The following is a 20,792-nucleotide window of genomic DNA, read 5'->3' on the forward strand; positions in this document are numbered from 1 at the left end:
GTAGCTTCATAACCAAGAAGACTTGAGGCTGTAATCGCTGCCAAGGGTGCCTCAACCAAGTACTGAGTAAAGGGTGTGAATACTTATGTACACGCAATATTTCAGGTTTTTATTTTTTAATAAATTTGCAAAAATTTCCACAAAACCTTTTTCGCTTTGTCATTATGGGGTATTGTGTGTAGATTGATGAGAAAAAAAAGGAATTTAATCCATTTTGGAATAAGGCTGTAACATAACAAAATGTGGGGAAAGTGAAGGGGTGTGAATACTTTCCGGATGCACTGTATATATCCCCCCCAATTGTACCCAGCCAATTACCCTACTCTTACTCTTCTGAGCTGTCCCGGTCGCTGCTCCACCCCCCTCTGCTGATCCGGAGAGGGCTGCAAACTACAACATGCCCCCTCCGATACATGTGGAGTCGCCAGCCGCTTCTTTTCCCCTGACAAGTGGGGAGTTTCACCAGGGGGACATAGCACGCGGGAGGATCACGCTATTCCCCCCAGTTCCCCCTCCCCCCTGAACAGGCGCCCTGACTGACCAGAGGAGGCACTAGTGCAGTGACCAGGACACGCACCCACATCAGCTTCCCACCCACAGATACGGCCAATTGTGTCTGTAGGGACTCCTGACCTTGCTAGATGTAACATGGGTATTCAAACTGCCGATCCCCATGTTGGTAGGCAGTGGAATAGACCACCATGACACCCGGATGCCCCATATGTTGCACCTTTTCGCATATTCTTTGCTTCAGTCATTAACATCATAGAAAGCATTGCACACAGCACAATCTCAGGGCAAATGTAAGACTTAAGAGGACATAAGTCAATGCATGTAACATATTTATATATTCAAGGGTTTCAAGTGTTTTAGAAAGTATAAAGAAGGTAAAAGGAGGAAGTCTTCATAAAAAAAACTAAAAAAAAAACGCAAAGACATTTAGTTTTTCATGTAGTCCTTGTTTGTGTGATCTATTTTAGCCAATTCCTTAAAAGCTTTTATACAGAAGCTAGACAGAAGGTGGACATGGGCGAATACACCTTCAACCTGAATCCACTTTCCTGTCATGTTGTCCTCAGGTTTTCTGAGTTAACTCTTACATTGAGCATTGCGGCAGAAACTTCAGACCACGGAGTACATGACACTTTGTCCGCTGCTGTTGACTTGGGTTGTTGTACTCGAGAATGTCCTCGGTTTCGAGTTTAATCTCGTGTCTGCATTTTGAAAATCTTGGACTTCATAGCATAATGACTTGGACTTGACTCGGTCTTGGACAGAGCCGACTCCTGATGATTTTGGTTGAGTACAAGGCCAAATAACTACATTTTTTAAAAGAATATCAAACTTTCTCTGAGTAGATGAAAAAAGGTTTTACTAATTTGTTTCTTTTCTCACTATTATTGATGTCTCCGAAACGTCGTAAAATTGGAATCTAAAAGATTCTTTGATCAGCAGAGGGGAACATTTTTGGAAAATAATAAAAATAACTATTAGAGTGCAGTAAAAATGTATACTTTTACTCCAATGGTAGACTACTACAGTTACAGTCATGGTGTTAATTGGACTTATGTATTTACATTGATAAGCTTCCATCACTGACTTCATATGGACTTGCCCCCCAATGACTTGCGCTGGATTTGGTCTCGCATTGAGTGGTCTCGACTGTGAGGCTACTAAAGACGAAAGGTTTGCAGAACTGGTTACAGTGTCACTAACATTTCTTTTTGCCTGTTTTCCTGTCTATTGCCTCTTCTCATCTCACCAGATGTATCAGTGAGCCTGCTGTCGCTGGTGGTAACTGCCTGTGGCTTGGCTCTCTTTGGAGTCTCCCTCTTTGTCTCCTGGAAGCTTTGCTGGATACCATGGAGGGAACGGGGGCCCTCTCCCAGCACCAAGGAGCCCCACGGCCACCTCAACCCAACCACAAGTCCCCTGCCCTCCCAACCTCAACCTCGGCAGCCTGTTTACACAGCTGTGGACCCCCCTATTCACAGCCGCCGTGAGTCCTTACAATGCTCCATTGCCAGAGAGCCCACTCCTGTAGCGTCAGTGATGTCCGTGGAGGCTCCAGTAACACCTGTATCCCCACCGCCCGTGGTCCTGGCCACGCCTGAGGCCGCCATGAAGATAAGTCACACGTCTCCAGACATTTCTCTAGATGCTCAGACAAAAAGCCAGGAGAATGGGATTCACACTAACCCTCGTATGCAAAGACAGACCACTGCACCCCCACCGTCTGGCCGTTCGATGTCTGAAATTGGGTCAGTATGCAAGAATCTTCTTACTATTTGTTAAATTTCCAGTCGGCCATTTTGATCTTCTTTTACAGGTTCTGCGACCAACTCCCACCTCTTAATTATTCTGTATGTGTTTGTAAATGTCTGTATCTTACCAAGAATATTGATGATATATAGCCTAGCGGTTACTCTTATTATATTTTCTGTTTGTCTTCTTTACAGACATGGTTCCATCCGCAGACACATGAACCTGTCCAATCCAGATTTCAACATGGCACAGTTTCAGAGGCAGGACTCTCTTACAGGAATGGGGCTTGGCCTCGGCCGCCTCAAACCTGAGCTCTACAAACAGCGCTCACTGGAGGGCGATGAAGGGGGTCGAAGAAACGGAACCTGTGGACGTTTGCACTTCATACTCAGATTTGATTGTGACCAGGAACAGCTAATAGTCAAGATCCACAAAGCTGAGGATCTTCCAGCCAAGGACTTCTCTGGTACTTCCGACCCTTATGTCAAGATTTACCTGTTGCCTGATCGCAAGACCAAGCACCAGACCAAGGTGCACCGTAAAACGTTGAATCCTGTGTTCGATGAGGTCTTCCTGTTTCCTGTGGCCTACTCTGAGCTGCCAACACGTAAATTGCACTTCAGCATCTACGACTTTGACCGTTTTTCACGTCATGACATCATTGGCCAGGTGGTGGTGGACAACTTCCTGGATCTGGTGGACTTCCCGCGAGAGACAAAACTCTGCCGAGACATCCAGTACGTCTCTTCGGTGAGTCGACACTTCCCTTGGCTGATTGTAAATATCTCATGTTTACTGAGGAATTCTTAGTTCAACTAAAAATGATCAAAGGGAAACAATTGTGATTTCCCACATATATTTCATTTTCTCCACATATATGTCATGGGGATAACATTTCATTAACAGCCATACTACCGAGCAGTCTTCTGTGTGTCTCTGTGACATGCCACCAAATTTGTGTCCTTTGATGAAGTCACTGGTGGACAATCTGTAAATATAATAACCTACTTTTGGGTGTGCTGATAGGCTGCATGGTATAAGAAAATGTGACTATCAATGCTACATACAGCTGTATGATGTACACAAAGCTCAGCGTTTTCGGTTTTTATTTTTCAAAGCCATCCAGCATGCCGAATTTCGCCACAAGAGGACACTGTCACATAACCTCACACGATAAGGAACAACTTTTGGATCCATGGAAACATAAAATCCGAGTGAAAATCAGTTTAAAAATCTGGGTATTTTTCGGTGAAAATCGGTAAAAAACCGAAAACGCTAAGCCTTGGATGTACAGTGTTTCTTGTGGAACAAGAGATTTGCTTTGGGGGCAATGTGAACCCGGGGAGTACAACTGAAAAAATGCAGACGTAATTTTTTACATGTTTTTTTTAATATAGTTTAGTGACAACGCCTGCAGAATTTTCTGGAACATTTTCCTCTTCAGGGTTTCTCGTAGAACACTTCCATGGCCCTTTGATATGGGAAGTCATTGAGAGGAGGCCCATTAAAAGACGACTTTGCCGATTTTCAATCTTATCTCTCCAAATTTGGGATATAATGTGACTAACATCTGCAGTTGTTGCCAATTTTCTCTGGGTCTCTGGGATGTAGATGCAAAATCTGTTCTTCTGCCAGTAACAGTGTCATCTTTTGATGCGTCAGAGACGTAGCTGGTGTCAAGAAAGAACCACGGGCAAGTTCAGCTTGGATTTCTTGTCTCCGCCTCCGGGGGGGGGGTGCTCTAGATGCCACACAAAAACAAAACTTCCTTGTTCTCCTCACTAGTATTGCAAATGAGCTATGTGTCCAACAGCGAAGAAGAATCCGAAAATATGAATGCAGAGGATCTTGTGGATGAGGATACATTTTATAGTGTTTTGGCTGACTCAAACATTCAACCGTATTTATTCCAGCCAGAGTATAACAACAAAGAAATGCACCGGAGAGAGTCTGGGGCTGCTGCTGCATTAGTTGAGCAAGAAGACATGGCTGGCAGGGACCATCCAGAGCCTCAATTGTAAGAGCAAACAGCAGCTGGTGGTGTCGTTGCACAAATTGCCCTCCAATGACAACAGAAACTGAGTCATTCTGCTGCAATTAACTTCAGCCTAGGTAGTTTTTGTTGGATGCTGTCGCCGATGGCAACTCCGAGACAGCCCGTGTGCATTACTGTGCATGAAAGTTTTATTCCTCACATGGACAGCGGTTTGCTTGATACATTCTTCAGGATTCCAAAGACAAACCGGAAAAGACCACCAAGAGCAGTAGGGCCAGTAGATGACCACTGAGTGAGTACGCTATGTTTTGGCTAACAAAGTAATAGTTATTGGCTAGTGTGCTGACACATGACAACGTTGGACAAGCAGTTTTCTCAACATATTTGAACCGATTGCATGGCAACCTCTTGTTACCCAGATAAATTCTGTTGTATATTTTCCCATGTCTCACTAAATTTCCTGTTGCAAACACATTGGTCTATCATGCTGGCCAAACAGTTGGCCAGTGTATCATAACTCTGATGTCATTTGTCATCTTTACTTAGGTAACTTGCAATTACAATGACCACTGTGTTAATGACCAAAACCAGCACAGTAGCATAACGACTGGCGATCAGTTTAATATGCATGGAAAGTTGCACATGAAACCTGTGTTAGATCACTGGTTTCAGTCATTATGCAATGGTGCTGTTTATAAGGTTGGGGATACTTGCAGTGAGACTGATGAAGTCACTTAGATGAGTGATGAAACATTTCTTCCACTAAACTGTGTCCAGATTAACTGATTTGACTTTCTGGGAATAGCTGCTAACGTTATGATCAGTACTTGCAGCTTCTGCAGCTTACTGCAGCTTCCTGATGAATAACAACCTTCTTTCCTGTCTTTTGCTCTATGCAGACAATATCGTCTGGCTGGTTATCTTTTTTTTTTTTTGAGTTGGGTGCTACAAGGGGAAAAACTTGGCAAAGGGAACCACATCGTCTTGCCTGCCTGTGTCGTACATCGCATCAGAGCCAAGTATCCTTCCCCCAATGATTAGTACAGAGGGCATGCTGAAGTGGATGAAGCAATGGCTGAGCTTTGACCATGTCATATGCAAGCACTTGTGTAATAATGCTGCTAAATTTAAATGCAGCTCACAATGTACACTTTTACACTGAAGCTTGTTACAACTGATCTGGACTTTGTCTTGTCAAAGTATGATGTGCAATATGCTAAACATTTATTTGAAAATTGAATATCATGTTGTAACGTGTTGGTTTGAATAAAGTTGTTTTGGATACAAACTTTAATTGTTTATTTTCACACTAAAGACTATCAAAGTTGGCTCCAGGTACACCTGTGTCAGATGGATGCAAAATCATACCTGCTGGCTTATGCAGAGATCATTCATTTCAGAGGCAATATGTATTGCATTTTCTTCCAAAACAGGGCAAAGTATGGTTTTTTATGGGGAGAGAGGATAATATATGGTTAAAAATAAACCATTTGTGGCAGAATGGGAAAGCTGTTGCCTTGGGGTTGGTTTTCTAAGTGAGATGGAATAAGTGCTTTAAAAAAATGATTTGACCCCGTTATGGAAATGAGACAACTGAACTTAGAACCTGTTATTCACTTTTTTATATCTAGGCATTTAGTGAAAAAAATATGAAGACCAAAAAAGGACAAAATATCAATACATAATACAAAATACAAATACAATACAATACAAAATATTAAGTTTCAGTAGATGCCGGTGTTCTCTCCGTGGCCAAGATGTGTAACTAGATTTATCTGCAGCCCGGCATGACTGCCTGAAAAGACATTTTAGGGAACTACCATTCAAACTCAATGACTACTCCAGGTTATGGATGGCTGATAAAAACTATCGGTATGATCAGAATCTGAAATGCTTTATTGATCCCCGAGGGAAAATTGGGTCAAGTTACAGTTACTCCCATTATAGTAGAGAAAATATATTTAAGCATACATGAAAGTTATAAGAAAGTACACCAGAAGAGCTACAGCAGCTCGCCTGGAAAAGAGAAACCAGGGCCCCCTCCTGGAGCCAGACCTGGGATGGGAGCTCACTGGCTAGTGTCTGGTGGCTAGGCCTTGGCCGATGGGGCCACCAGATACTCACCAGTGAGCCCAGCCCGAAAAAAACAACATGGAGCCACCACCCTGTGGATCGATCACACGCGGGGATGAGCACTGGGGTAGGGTGCAATGCAGCATTGCAGATTAGTCCAAGGGATGTGGAATGTCACCTCTCTGGCAGGGATGGAGCCTGAGCTGGTGTGGGAGGTGGAGCAGTACCAATTAGATATAATTGGGCTCACCTCCACATATAGCATGGGCTCTGGTACCAAATTCCTGGAGAGGGGCTGGACTCTTTATTTTTTCGGAGTTGGCCAAGGTGACAGGCACTGGGCGGGTGGGGGGATACACACAAGTCCCCGGTTGAGCGCTGCTGTGTTGGCGTTCTATCTGGGGAATGAGAGGGTCACCTCTATACGACTGTGAGTTGCTGGGGGGAAAGCTCTGACTGTTGTGTGTGCTTATGCACCACATAGCAGTTTGGAGTATCCGACTTTCTTGGAGCGTCTAGGTGGTTCTATAGCTCTGCTGGGGGACTTCAACGCTCACATGGGCAATTATGGAGAAACCTGGAGGGGTGTGACTGGGAGGAACGGCCTCCCTGATCGGAACCCGAGCGGTGCCTTGTTATTGGACTTCTGTGTGAGTCATGGATTGGCCATAACAAACACCATGTTCGAACATAAGGTAGTTCATAGATGTACTTGGTACCAGAACACCTTAGGCCGAAGATCAATGATAGACTTTGTGGTCGTATCATCAGATCTGCGGCCGTATGTTTTGGACACTCAGGTTAAGAGAGGAGCAGAGCTGTCAACTGATCACCACCTGGTGGTGAGTTGGATCAGATGGCAGGAAAGGTTGCTGGACAGACCTGGCAAACCCAAACGTGTAGTGAGGGTGAACTGGGAATGTCTGGCGAAGGCCTCTGTCCATGAGGTCTTCAACTCCCACCTCTGGAAGAAGTTCTCGTGTATCCCGAGGGAGGCTGGGGACATGGAGTCTCAGTGGGCCATGTTCAAAGCCTCTATTGCAGATGCAGCAGGTAGGAGCTGTGGTCATAACGTCCTCGGTGCCTGTCGAGATGGCAACCAAAGAACCTGCTGGTGGACACCAGCGGTGAGGGAAGCCGTCAGGCTGAAGAAGGAGACCTTTCGGGCTTGGTTGGCCCAGGGGTCTTCTGAAGCAGCAGACAGGTGCCGGGAGGCCACAAGGGCTGTGGCTTCGGCAGTCGCGGAAGCAAAAACTCAGGTGTGGGAGGAGTTCGTTGAGGCTATGGAGGAGAACTTTCGGTTGGCCTCAAGGAAGTTCTGGCAAACCAATCCGGAGACTCAGCATGAGGAAACAGGGCTTGACTCAGGCTGTGTTCAGCCGGGGAGGGGAACTGTTGACCCAGATTGGGGATGTTGTCGGGCGGTGGAAAGAACACTTTGAGCAGCTCCTGAACCCAGCTAACACGTCCTCAGTGGAGGAGGTAGAGTCTGAAGACTCAGAGGAAGCCCCACTCATATCCCTGGAAGAGCTTTCTGAGGTAGTTAAGAAGCTCCTCAGTGGCAAGGTGCCGGATGTGGATGAGATTTGCCCTGAGATGCTGAAGGCTCTGGACATTGTTGAGCTGTCTTGGCTGACACGCCTCTTCAATGTCACATGGAGGTCAGGAACAGTACCTGTGGAGTGGCAGACTGGGATGGTGGTTCACATATTTAAAAAAGGGGACCAGAGAGTGTGCTCCAATTATCGGGGCATCACATTGCTCAGCCTCCCTGGGAAAGTCTACTCTAGGGTGCTAGAAAGGAGGCTCCGACCGATTGTCGAACCTCGGCTCCAGGAGGAACAATGTGGATTCCGTCCTGGCCGTGGAACAACGGACTAACTCTTTACCCTTGCGAAGTGCTGAGGGAGGCATGGGGGTTTGACCAGCCAGTCTACATGTGTTTTGTGGACTTGGAGAAGGCTTACAACCATGTACCCCAGGGCACTCTGTGGGGGGTACTGTGGGAGTATGGGGTACCGGGGCAGTTGCTACAAGCTATCCAGTCCTTGTATAACCAAAGTGAGAGCTGTGTCTGCATTCCCAGCACAAAGTCAAACACGTTTTCGGTGGTTGTCGAACTTCGCCAAGGTTGTCCCTCGTCTCCAATTCTGTTTGTGATATTCATGGACATGATCTCAAGGTGCAGCCAAGGTGACGACTGTGTCCATTTTGGGAAACTCAGAACTGCATCTCTGCTCTTCACATATGATATGGTTTTGTTGGCTTCATCAGAACGTGACCTCCGGTGTGCACTGGGGTAGTTTGTAGTTGAGTGTGAAGTGGCCGGGATGAGAGTCAGCACCCCCAAGTCTGAGGCCATGGTTCTCTACCGGAAAATGGTGGATTGCTCCCTCTGGGCTGGGGATGAATTGTTGCCTCAATTGAAGGAGTTCAAGTATCTCGGTGTCTTGTTCATGAGTGAGGGTAGGGTGGAGCGGGAGATTGACAGGCGGATTGGTGCAGCATCAGCAGTAATGCGGCCGTTGTACCGGACCATTGTGGTGAAGAGGGAGCAGAGCCAGAGGGCAAAGCTCTCAATTTACCAGTCAATCTTCATTCCAACCCTCACCTATGGTCATGAGTTTTGGGTAGTGACTGAGAGGGTGAGATCGCAGATACAAACCGCTGAAATAGTTTCCTCTGTAGAGTGTGTGGGCTCAGCCTTAGAAATAGGGTGAGGAGCTTGGAGATCCAGAGGGAGCTTGGATTAAAGCCGCTGCCCTTTTGCATCGAAAGTAGCCAGTTGAGGTGGTTCAGGCAGCTGATTAGCTTGCCTCCTGAGCACCATCCTTTAGAGGTTTTCCGGGCACGTCCAACTGGGAGGAGACCCTGGGGTAGCCCCAGAACTCGCTGGAGGGACTACATGTCCAATCTGACCTGAGAAGGCCTTGGGATCCCGCAGGAGGAGCTAGAGGGCGTTGCTGGGGAGAGGGACATCTGGAGTGCCCCACTTAGCTTGCTGCCACTGCGACCTGACCCCAGAGAAGTGGCTGATCATGAGATATCATCATACTATTGCTAATATAAGGGGCAAAAATAAACTGTTTCAGGTCTGCGGCTTCATTACGCTATATAATATCGCCTACACTGTAATCAACTGCAACGCACTTGAGCTTCTGTGCTTTGATTACCTACTATGAAACAACATTACCCTCTTCCATTTTATAATGCCCAGTCATACTTCTGCAGTTATTTTGGTGAACATAACACAAAAGTAGTGTAATCAGTAAAGCAATATTGTAAAGTAATTTATTATTTTCAAATGAAAGTAACTACTGATATGTAATAGATTAAATTTTGAAAGTAATTTGCCAAACACTGGGATTAAGGGAGGGGAGGGCATCAGCGCTAACCTGTGTCATTGCTCTGCTAACCGCTGAGTGGGCATTTCCATTTGAACAACCCAGAAAAGAACGCAGATGGCATCACCCTTTAAATTATTGCCATTAACCGACGGAATTCTTTGTATGGAGGACAAGGGGCAGGAACAAGGCTTCCCGGGCAAATCACTGAGGCGTTGGATTATGATTGATTGTGAAATTATGTTTTCATTTGTGATTTTTTTTCTTCTTTTGCCGTGGCGGCTAAACACTGATGTGGCATTATTTGCATTTTGTTATCCGATATAACTTTTTGGCAAAGTAGTGAATAAGTTTTCACATTCACAGATTGTCTGCAAGTGATGTTGCCAGTGGCCAAAATTTTACCAGCGTTTTATGGGGGGGGCATGGCTCAGGAGATAAAATGGGTCGTCTAGCAATCGTAAGGTCGTTGGTTCGATCCCCGGCTCCTGCGGAGAGCATGTCAAAGCGTCCTCGAGCAAGACACTGAACCCTTAACTGCTCCTGATGAGCAGGTTGGCAACTTGCATGGCAGCCTCCACCATCACTTACCATTTTCAAAGACTCACAGAAGACTGCTCAGTAGTACGGCTTCTAATGAGGTGTTATCCCCACATCATACATATGGAGGTAATGTTGAAAACCACAATTGTTTCCCATTGAGGACTAAAGATCATATGGCAATCAGTGTATGTAGGTTTTGATAACAAAAATGTTCCTGCTTTATTACATAGTGTACTCTGACTAAATTCCTTTAAGGAATTGCAAAAAAAGCTTTCATGTTGTCATGTGTGAGATTACTTCATTTCAGCACAAAGTGTCTGACAAAGACGATTTACCCAATTAGCTGTGTCGGTTGTGGTTGAAGAGAAAAGAGACGAGTGCTACCCTGCTCCCTGAGCTGACAGCTCTGGATAAATGAGGCAGGAATTAGTTATTGCTTTGGGTGAATGGGTCTCACTTTGAAAAGAGGATTTCTCTTGATGATTTTGTTCTGTCTTTATATAGTTGTCTGCACTGGTGAGATCGAAGCTTTTGTAGCCTGGGGCAAAGTATGTAATCATCCCATGACATCAGTACCTTTTAATAAGCAACTCCGCTGGATCCGACTAACCAGGCTGGTGATGAGTTAAAGGGGCTACACATAAGAATTTTAGGTTGACCCTTGTATGACATTTGTGGTTTCACCCAATGTTTGCGGGTCTGGTAGACCCATGACATTTTGGGCTATTTAAAACAATACAGCCATAACAAATTATGGAAAGAACTTAACAGATGATGACTTTATCTATAGTACAATCAATTTAGACACTATATATCGTTAATATTTGCCATTTACCTCTGCTCTCTTATGACAAAATGTTATTTTTGTATAAAAATCAGTTGTAATCAAGATGTTTAACTTGAACTGGTATAAATGAAACAAGGTTTTCATCATTTTTGATGTTTATTGTTTTCAACTGAACAAACTGGAAAGACAAATTTTACATGCAACATTTTTTGGAAGTTGTAAATGAGCCCCACAAATTCATCCTGGTTACGCATCACATAAGAGACAGAATGTTACTGTGTGTGTTGAAAATGCTGGGGGGGCGTTTACCGTTTCCCCCCTTTTTCTCCCCAATTGTATCTGGCCAATTCCACTCTTCTGAGCCGTCCCGGTCGCTGCTCCACCCCCTTTGCCGATTCAGAGAGGGCTGCAGACTACCACATGCCTCCTCCAATACATGTGGAGCCGCCAGCCGCTTCTTTTCACCTGACAGTGAGCAGTTTCTCCAGGGGGACATAGCTCGTGGGAGGATCACTCTATTCCCCCCAGTCCCCCCCCCCCCCCACCAAACAGGCACACTGACTGACCAGAGGAGGCTAGTGCAGCGTCCAAGACACATACCCACATCCGGCTTCGCACCCGCAGACACGGCCAATTGTCTCTGTAGGGATGTTTGACCAAGCCGGAGGTAATACGGGGATTCGAACCAGCGATCCCCATGCTGGTAGGCAATGGAATAGACTGCTTTGGACAAGAGGTTTGAAAAACGATAGCGGAACTGGTTCTTCTGACATGTTATAGGCACCAGCTGAGATACAAGGAAAAACAGGTTTGACAAGCATATATTTTTCCATCTATTTTTTTAAGAAATCGATTGAACCAAGTTTAAGACAGACCACAAGGTTAAAATAAAAGGTAGTATATACTGTAGCTACTTTCCTTTTGCTCATCTGTCTTACTTCCCAACAGATCCCTTTCTCTTTCTGTTTCTACCCATTGTTCTATCGTTCTTGCCAGTGAATATGAAGCAGATTTCCAGACTATAAAGAAAAAGAGAGAATTACTTCCATGATTTAACCTGTTAGCTAACTTAACAGAACTGAGTTAGCTAAGCCAGGTCTGTCCTCACTAACTTTACTATTGATGAAGGTAAGGCTGTTTCTAGTCATAAAAAACAATGTAAAGTCATTTTAAATCTACTTAAAAAATGGATTATTCTACATATTGTGAAACAAGAGACATGTAAAATAATGTGCTACCAGTTTCCTTTTTCACTGATTATTTTTGCAGTCTCGGTTTAATTTTGATACATCCACATGAACAGCATGATCAAAGGAGGCCATTAGTGAGAAGATCGCTATCCATCCATCCATCCATTAATCTGAGCCACTTATCCCAACTGGGGTCGCGGGATGCCGGAGCCTATCACAGCAGTCATTGGGAGGCAGGCGATCCCGATGCTTTTCTCTGGCTCGGGTTCTCTACAAAATCTGACTGAACGGTTTATGGCACACAGACAGGATGCATAGCCTCAGTTAGAGATTATCTTATCACTGCAAATCTTGCCTAAAGCTTTGTCTTTTTCCAAAACACCACTATATAATTCACTCCTCTCTTCAAAACAAATGCACGAGTTATCAAAGTGAATGCTGATCTATGTGTCAACAATGAAGTCGTTCTTCTCCCAAACATTACCAATTTTGTGCACGGATGTGTGTGCGCAAGGACGCGCAAGGATGTGCAAAGTCAGCAAACATCCCAAACTCTCCATAGCAGCTTTAATAGAAGTAACCGAAAGCTAAACAAGACATAAAGCAGTTAAGTATGGTGGCTTTCAAATATACATTATGTGCTGCTGTCCCTATGCGCAGCATGAATGATTTAAGGGCAAAGTCTTCGGATGACCCCGAGTTCGGTACATCTGGTGCTGTGGTTTGCTGTTATGATTTAGTGACGTTTGAGAATTCCCTCTCATGCTTGGGCACATGTGCAAAAATTGTACAAATTGATCTTGTTCATAGACAATGCCAGCAAATATTATGCAAGGGCCCCCAGTGGTTTTATTGAGCGACCAGCCTTTCTTGGAGCTGAACCACCTGTAATGTGCCATTGATCCTGCTCTAGTTTCATAGCGTGTTTGAACGGCATTTATAAGACTTTCCTAATTGATTACAGCAAACAGTTCATTTTAGCTTGGGGGGAGGCTGTTCATGTGAGATCAATGAGGCATAGCTGCTGAAAACAAAACACTCACAACGATGTAAGATGGCGACTACCTAATATTTAGCAAATTTACGTCCAAATCATCCTTTTAGCTTTCTGATTGGAAGTGCGTATACAAGCTTGTGTGTCTCTGTGGATATGTGTGCGTGTCTGGGAATAGAAGGTATTGACTCAGTAATGATTCAGCCATCCCCACCTCTATGTTGATGCCCAGGTTTCATGCTGCAGCTTGGGTTCCTCATAACGGAATTCAATACACCATTGTTATATGTTTGTGCTACAACCAATTAAACTGAACCTGCTCTGAATATCAGTTACCATGTAGGTTCAACCGGCTGCTCCAGCAGAAAATGCCGCTACGATTATAATGCAGTTGAGGAAAACTAAAGAAAACCAGAAAAAGTTGAGAATTTTTTTTTTCTGACTATAATATTCATTGCATTGACTGTGATCTCCTCAAACTAGTGCTAAGTCTTACAGGAATCAGGAACACTTTATTTGTGGGGGAAATGCCATTTCCCCCAGCCCACAGCAGTGCAACACAAAGACAAAAACACATATCTAAAAACTACAAGAACTACAAGAACGCATATATCCAAACTAACACATATATCCAAACTAAAATAAAAAATTTAAAAAAATCACTGTCCAGGAGAACGAACACCAGCCAGGATGACTGTCGGAACTGCCGAGCTCCATGGGCAAGCAGTTAGCTTAGCCTGCCCTGCTTCCACATCCTGTCAGACTGCCCTCGGTGTTTCCCATTCAGGTGCAGCTCCGAGCAGGGCTGTGGTCCTTGGGCCCATCGGACACAGCAGACCAGGCTCCCTCAGCCAATCCAATGCTAGCTATCCCAGCCAGACACCTTCGACACACCTCCTCGCACTCCACACGACGACACTAAAAACACAGACAAGGCTAGGCGAGGCTACCGCCATACCACCCTCGGTGTTACCGGAACTGCCGGTCTGCATGCACTAGCAGTTAGCTTAGCCTGCCCCGCTTTCGCATCCTGTCAGACCGTCCTCGGTGTTAACCTCTTCAGGCGCAGCCGTGGTCCCTGGGCCCACAGAACGCAACAGACCAAGCTCTCCCAGCCATCAATGAAGACAGACAGATGCAGACATGGACAAAGACACTGCATTGATGGTATGGATAAGGCCGCCGCAAACGTGAATTTGCGCCGCCATCTTCCCACATCGGTACTGGGTGAGGCCACTGCAAATGTGAATTCCCGCCGCCATCTTCCCACACTGGAAGCAGAAATTGTGCAGAAGCAGTAGTTGTACGCATGGGGATAACAGTCACACGCTCCTTCAGATTCCGCACACGCTCAAAGCTTGGTTTTCTCCTCGCAGGCTACAATATTCCTCGCCCGAGCAGAGATATTCTGTGCACAACTTCGGCAAAGCGCTCGCAAAAATAATATGTGTACACGGCTGTTTGAGTTGTGCGTGCGGCTACTCTACATCTGCACCTGTGGACCTCATTTGCGCTCATGGCGGTAATATGCCGTCATAAGATATAACACTGTATACATAGTATGGAACTGGGATAGGGCGCCACTCGAACATTAGTAGTAAACACTGATGTAATGCCAAACATTGCATTTATGCACTGTAACTGCTTAACTCCAAATCCAAATTGTTGCCCATCTCTCGATGATTGGTGAACTGGGACAGCCATCCCAGCTTCATCAGAATCGACAGGACCACTCTTTTTCCAACCGGGTTGCAACTCTTTGCATGGGTCCCTTTATTCACTTTCATGAAGCGATCCCTCATATTTTTCCACACTTTCTGACAAAATGCCTTAGTGTGGTGGCAATCTCCCTTCACGAATTCAGTCGTTTGGCTGTCCCGGTGGTCTCTCAAGGGAGGGTCAAAGAAGTGTATTTACAGGCGTACCTGCTCGGCCAGTCTACCTTCGAACACATCTATCTTGAAATGAAAATTGCAGCGTGCGCCGAGTTACAAAAATTCAAAAGTGCACAACCAAGCACACGTGACAACTTACGGAGCCTCGCATTTGATGCGAAAGACGCGATGACATCATTTTTGGCGCGCGCACTCTCGTGCTGGAGACACTAAATCGAGCATAAACCAATCTTAAATCACAGTGTCTTGCAGTGTTGTAGCACTCGAGTCCCGACTCGTGACTCAACTTGAACACTGATGATTCGGACTTGGACTCGAGCATTGACTGCATTTGGACTCAGAAGTTGGAGATGAGGACTCGGACTTGTTATATAAAGACTGTTTTTTTTGTTTTTGATAGTTTTTTTTGTAATAGACCCTTATGATTTGGCATTATTATTCAATTTCGTGCAATGGAAGGCATGTGTGTTCCACCTACATGTGGATTCACGTGCATACCCTCATGTTCAGTGACAGTTAGTGCTAAGATGCCTAAAGAGACACCCTGTATTGTGTGCTTTGCTTACATGGATTTTACATCAAATTCCAGCAAGAGCACTGCAGATGTTTGATATGTAAACAAACTATTGAGGAGAAGACCGGGACAACCTCAAACTTCAACACACATCTGTCATGTCTGTTGAAGATACATATAGTGCTCCACTCTGGCACCATAAAAAAGTGTATGTATCATCAAGCTACATACACTACAATTTGTATGTCTCTTGAAGATACATATACTTTTTTATGGTGCCAGAGTGGAGCACTGGAGCCCATCTTGGAACTCGACTCAGACTCAACCTTGATGGCTCAGACTTGGACTCAGGTGATGGGGACTTGATTCGGACTCGACGAGGACTCTTCTTTGGGGTCTCGGTCTTGGACTCGGACTCCAATACTGGGAACTCGAGGCTCGACTCGGACTCGAGGTTTAGTGACTCGACTACAACACTGGTGTGTTGACATTTAAGAAATGAAAAGGGATCGGGTCGACTTTTCTTTAAAAACTGCGTGTCTTGCAGGAAAACTTAACGGGTTGTAACAGCTGAGTCGTTATTTTGTTGTTTCGGTATTTGGATGCAACTTATTCAGATGGCAAGAGACCAAAAATAAAGGTCAGCAAAACAAAACAAAGCAAAAAAAAACAAAACAAAAACAAAACAAGCTGATTAGTGGATGAACAAGACTCGGTTATCTTACAATAAAAACAGGGCCAGCAGTTATGTGAGGACAACGTGGTGCTTTGTTCCTTGCCCTTTTGTTCTGCAGAATAGGGGTATCTCTTTTATTAGGGTGGCATCCACTGCCAGAGAGAGCGAATTTCAACTCCACCTTGGTTTTAAGGGCGAAATTGCTTCACCACCTACAGTACTACTGCCTATCCAATACTATTAACGAAAGATGAGATATGTGGAGTACTGCTGCACCAATACTGTTACGGTAAAGGTCAGAAGATGGGTGGAGATTATCTGTGTTTGGGCAGGGAATTATGGGTATTGTAGGCCACGGGCAGGGCAGCTCCTACAATTAGTTTTATGCTTCTGACACCCCGAGAGTCACTGAAGTTCAGATATGACAAAAGGATGGGGTGGGGGGGACCCAGCAGGTGACAAGTTTAAATACTCCAAATATCACTTGAAGCCTCTCTCGCCTCGTGCTACTCACAGTCACAAAACCGACGTGAATCCGTTCCATCCCGTTCCATTATCCAAGCTGCTTATCCTCGGTAGGGTCGCGGGATGCTGAAGCCTATCCCAGCTTTCATTGGGCGGCAGGCAGGGAGACACCCTGGACAGGCCATCACAGGGGTTACCGATGGAAACTGTAAAATCCGCTGTGGTGACCCCTAAGAAACAGGGAACAAGCCAGAAGAAGAAGATTACACAGGCTAGTCACCTACAAGACAGTAAGACCCAGCACGCTGAAACTATTACATTTAACTTTAACGCTAAACCGGACTTCCTGAAAAGGGAGCTAAGGTCACTCTGTCCCTTCCTGCCCCTGCTCGTTTCCATGAATCCGTAACCCTTCTTTTCTGCGTTGGCAGCGTTCCCTGATCTTCTGGTGTGTGGTTAATAAGCGGCCTACAGTTTCTCTTTGCGTTTTATTCAACAACTTCAACGTACACCAACACGGCAAGTCAGTACAGAGCACCCAGCTTCACTCTCTCGCAGCTCACCACCGTCACCGCACTTCCCCCACTCTACCACCGCACATGTTACTTCCGCTCTGTCACACCCATAACTGTCCCTCCTAAACAATGGCAGGTAGGAACCAATGTTTACGCGTAGGCAAGGGGACAGGAAATAACAACTTAAATATTACACATTTAAATGTATAAATAACATAATAGTTAAAATGTGTATAGTAACTAAGGTTACACATAGTTAAAATGTGTATAGTAACTAAGGTTACACATAGTTAAAATGTGTACAGTAACTAAGGTTACAAATAGTTAAAATGTGTATAGTAACTAAGGTTACAAATCTTTCCTAATTTTTCATTCGTTTTTCCCTTTTGTTGTATCTCTGTCTATCTGTCGCTCTGTCTGTCTGTCGCTCTCTCTCTGTCTGTCTGTCTGTCTGTCTCTCTCTCGCTGTCTGTCTCTCACTTTCTCTCTGTCTGTCTGTCTGTTTGTCTGTCTGTCTCTCTCTCTCTTTCCCTTGCTCTCTGTCTGTCTGTCTCTTTCTCTCTATCTGTCTCTCTGTCGCTCTCTGTCTGTCTGTCGCTCTCTCTCTCTCTCTGTCTGTCTGTATCTCTCTGTCTGACTCTCTTTCTCTCGCTTTCTGTCTGTCTGTTTGTCTGTCTGTCTGTCTGTCTGTCTGTCTGTCTGTCTCTCTCTCTCTCTCTTTCCCTTGCTCTCTGTCTGTCTCTCTTTCTCTCGCTGTCTGTCTGTCTCTCTCTCTCTTTCCCTTGCTCTGTCTGTCTGTCTCTTTCTCTCACTCTGTCTGTCTGTCTGTCTCTTTCTCTCACTCTGTCTGTCTGTCTGTCTGTCTGTCTGTCTCTCACTCTACTACACTACCACCCCCACACACATAGTGCACAGCTGCCTCAGTCTCATCCAGCTGTTATATTCTATAGCATGACCGAGCAAATACTCTTACATCACAACATGTAGACAGCAAACACAAGTTGTCAGCCTCCCAGACTAACGCGGACTCAACAAGAGGACAGATGTACCAGTCGTAATGATAAACCGGACACTATTTTAGACACAAACAGGAAAACTTCCTGTTTGTGGCTTATTCACATTAGACACGCGGTGCAGTCACTCAAACGCAGAAGGGTTTGCCGAATTAGATTTACAATGCAGCAATAATTAATTATGTTCTCCAGAGGGGAAAAACACAAAACAAAAACAAAGCGTCGCAATGTTACTAAATCATATTTTCCAAAGTAATGGCTCGGTAAGGACTGGCTGTTAATCTCTGTGAGAAGGATTTGGCTAAGACGGACATGTTGGTATGGTTATAAATGAGCTTTCCCTGGCTCGTCTTTGTGTCTGCAACAGCACACAGCAGGAGGGGACAGCTGACTGAGTGGCGAAGAAATGGATGAAAATGAGAGTGGGATGCTGATTGTGTCTAATGTGCCGTCTCTTCACAATCGCATCACACACCTCGGCTCAATCTGCTTACATTGATTTACTTCATAAACTTCCAGTCCGCGGTCTCGGTGTTGACACGTTTGCCCTTCGCTGTCACTTGATAGTCAGCCATTACTACCCGGCGAGGTGTGGATGATGCACGGCATCTTCCACCGAAGGGGACGCAGCCTAGTCTCCGCTGCTTCCTCCCCACGCGACTTCTTAGTTTCGGAGTTGCACGCTGTAGTAAAGCGGGCTATCCACTAGTGGGCAATAGAGGGTCCGTGACGGCAGGTGCCGGGGTAGAGAAGAAGACGCAGAGCGCCATATCCGGAAGAGAAGAAGCGAAGTGACGTTGTTCACGAGCGTTATGCCACGCGACAATAAAGTACCCAAAACCCTGCCCGCCTTAGTCAACTTACTATACACACACAACTCTCCTTCTGTGGACCATAGACATTACGTGTTTATAACACACACACACCGACACAGAAAAACGTGCACAAATGCAGACAGCCCACAAGAAAACCAAGACGTCTTTCTTTCTATAACTCACCCATTCTACACAGAGGTTGGACAATTTATGAAGCTGTGACACACACACACACGCACGCGCACGCACGCACACACATACACGTGTCCCTTCCCTTACACATTTGTACACACATGCATACATACATACATACATACATACATACATACATACATACATGCAACACTGCACAAGCGGGCGTCCTGGTGGCGTGGCGGTCTATTCCATTGCTCACCAACACGGTGATCGCGGGTTCGAATCCCCGCGTTACCGCCGGCTTGGTCGGGCGTCCCCTACAGACACAATTGGCCGTGTCTGCGGGTGGGAAGCCGGATGGGTGTATGTGTCCCGGTCGCTGGACTAGCGCCTCCTCTGGTCGGTTTGGGCGCCTGTTCGGGGGGGAGGGGGAATAGCGTGGTCCTCCCACGCGCCACGTCCCCCTGGTGAAACTCCTCACTGTCAGGTGAAAAGAAGCGGCTGGCGACGCCACATGTATCAGAGGAGACGTGTGGTAGTCTGCAGCCCTCCCCGGATCGGCAGAGCGGGGGGGGGGGGGGGGGAGAAGCGACCGGGACGGGTAATTAGCCAAATACAGTTGGGGAGAAAAAGGGGGGTGGCACACACACACAAAAATCACATGTGAACACAAGTAGAGATCAAAGTAGTAGAGCTCTTGTATTCAAGAAAACCTAAACGGGTTAAGGGAATAGTTTGGTTTTTTTGGGGGGGGGGTTATCTGTCTAATCTATCCCGATACTCATGCTGACGTAGTACATGGGTAAGTTTCATTTTCCCAGCCATCCATCCTTTTCTTCCCACTGGACATGGCCTACCTACAGCCTGCCATCTACAGTTCAATCCAGCTAATGGGAACAAATCCACAATCCTTGTTCAGTGCAAAAAAACAAAACAAAACAAAAACACAGAGGTTCCGCCAAAGCTAACATGATGTTATGGCAACCTGCCACAGTGAATTCGAGGGGTCATTTTAAAATATTAGAAAAAAATGTTTACGATCAGTTTTGGTCTTTTCCTCTCTTACTACTGTCTCTAATGCAGCCTAACTGTATAAGCCAGCGAGCACTGTGAGGGTCATGCTCTTTGACTTCTCTAGTGCCTTCAACACCACCCGGCCAGCTCTACTGGCTGAGAAGCTGACAGCAAGGCAGGTAGAGGCCCCCTTGTGTCCTGGATTGTTTGACTACCATACTGATAGACCACAGTATGTGTGTTTACAACACTGTGTGTCAGACAGAGTGGTCAGCGACACTGGGGCTCCACAGGGGACAGTCCTGTCTCCCTTCCTCTTCACCCTCTACACCACGGACTTCAACTACCACACAGAGTCCTGCCATCTTCAGAAGTTCTCTGATGGCTCTGCTATAGTTGGATGCATCAGTAAGGGCGAGGAGGCTGAGTTCAGGGCTGTGGTGGGAAACTTTGTCACATGGTGTGAGCAGAACAATCTGCAGCTCAACGTGACTAAGACAAAGGAGATGGTTGTTGGTCTGAGGAGGGACATGACACCAGTGACCCCTGTTTCCATCC

General features: G+C 45.7%; 1 protein-coding gene across 1 annotated transcript in view; it reads left to right on the forward strand.

The window, feature by feature from the left end:
* syt9a (synaptotagmin IXa) overlaps positions 1 to 20,792 on the forward strand; it is a 67,242-nt gene that overhangs the window by 25,932 nt on the left and 20,518 nt on the right. Inside the window, exons 2-3 of the mRNA XM_056279386.1 lie at positions 1,766 to 2,261; positions 2,460 to 3,015. Coding sequence (XP_056135361.1) covers positions 1,766 to 2,261; positions 2,460 to 3,015 — 1,052 coding nt within the window. The remainder of the gene's footprint in view (positions 1 to 1,765; positions 2,262 to 2,459; positions 3,016 to 20,792) is intronic.

Source organism: Lampris incognitus, chromosome 4, assembly GCF_029633865.1.
Source record: "Lampris incognitus isolate fLamInc1 chromosome 4, fLamInc1.hap2, whole genome shotgun sequence".
Taxonomy (NCBI): Eukaryota; Metazoa; Chordata; class Actinopteri; order Lampriformes; family Lampridae; genus Lampris; species Lampris incognitus.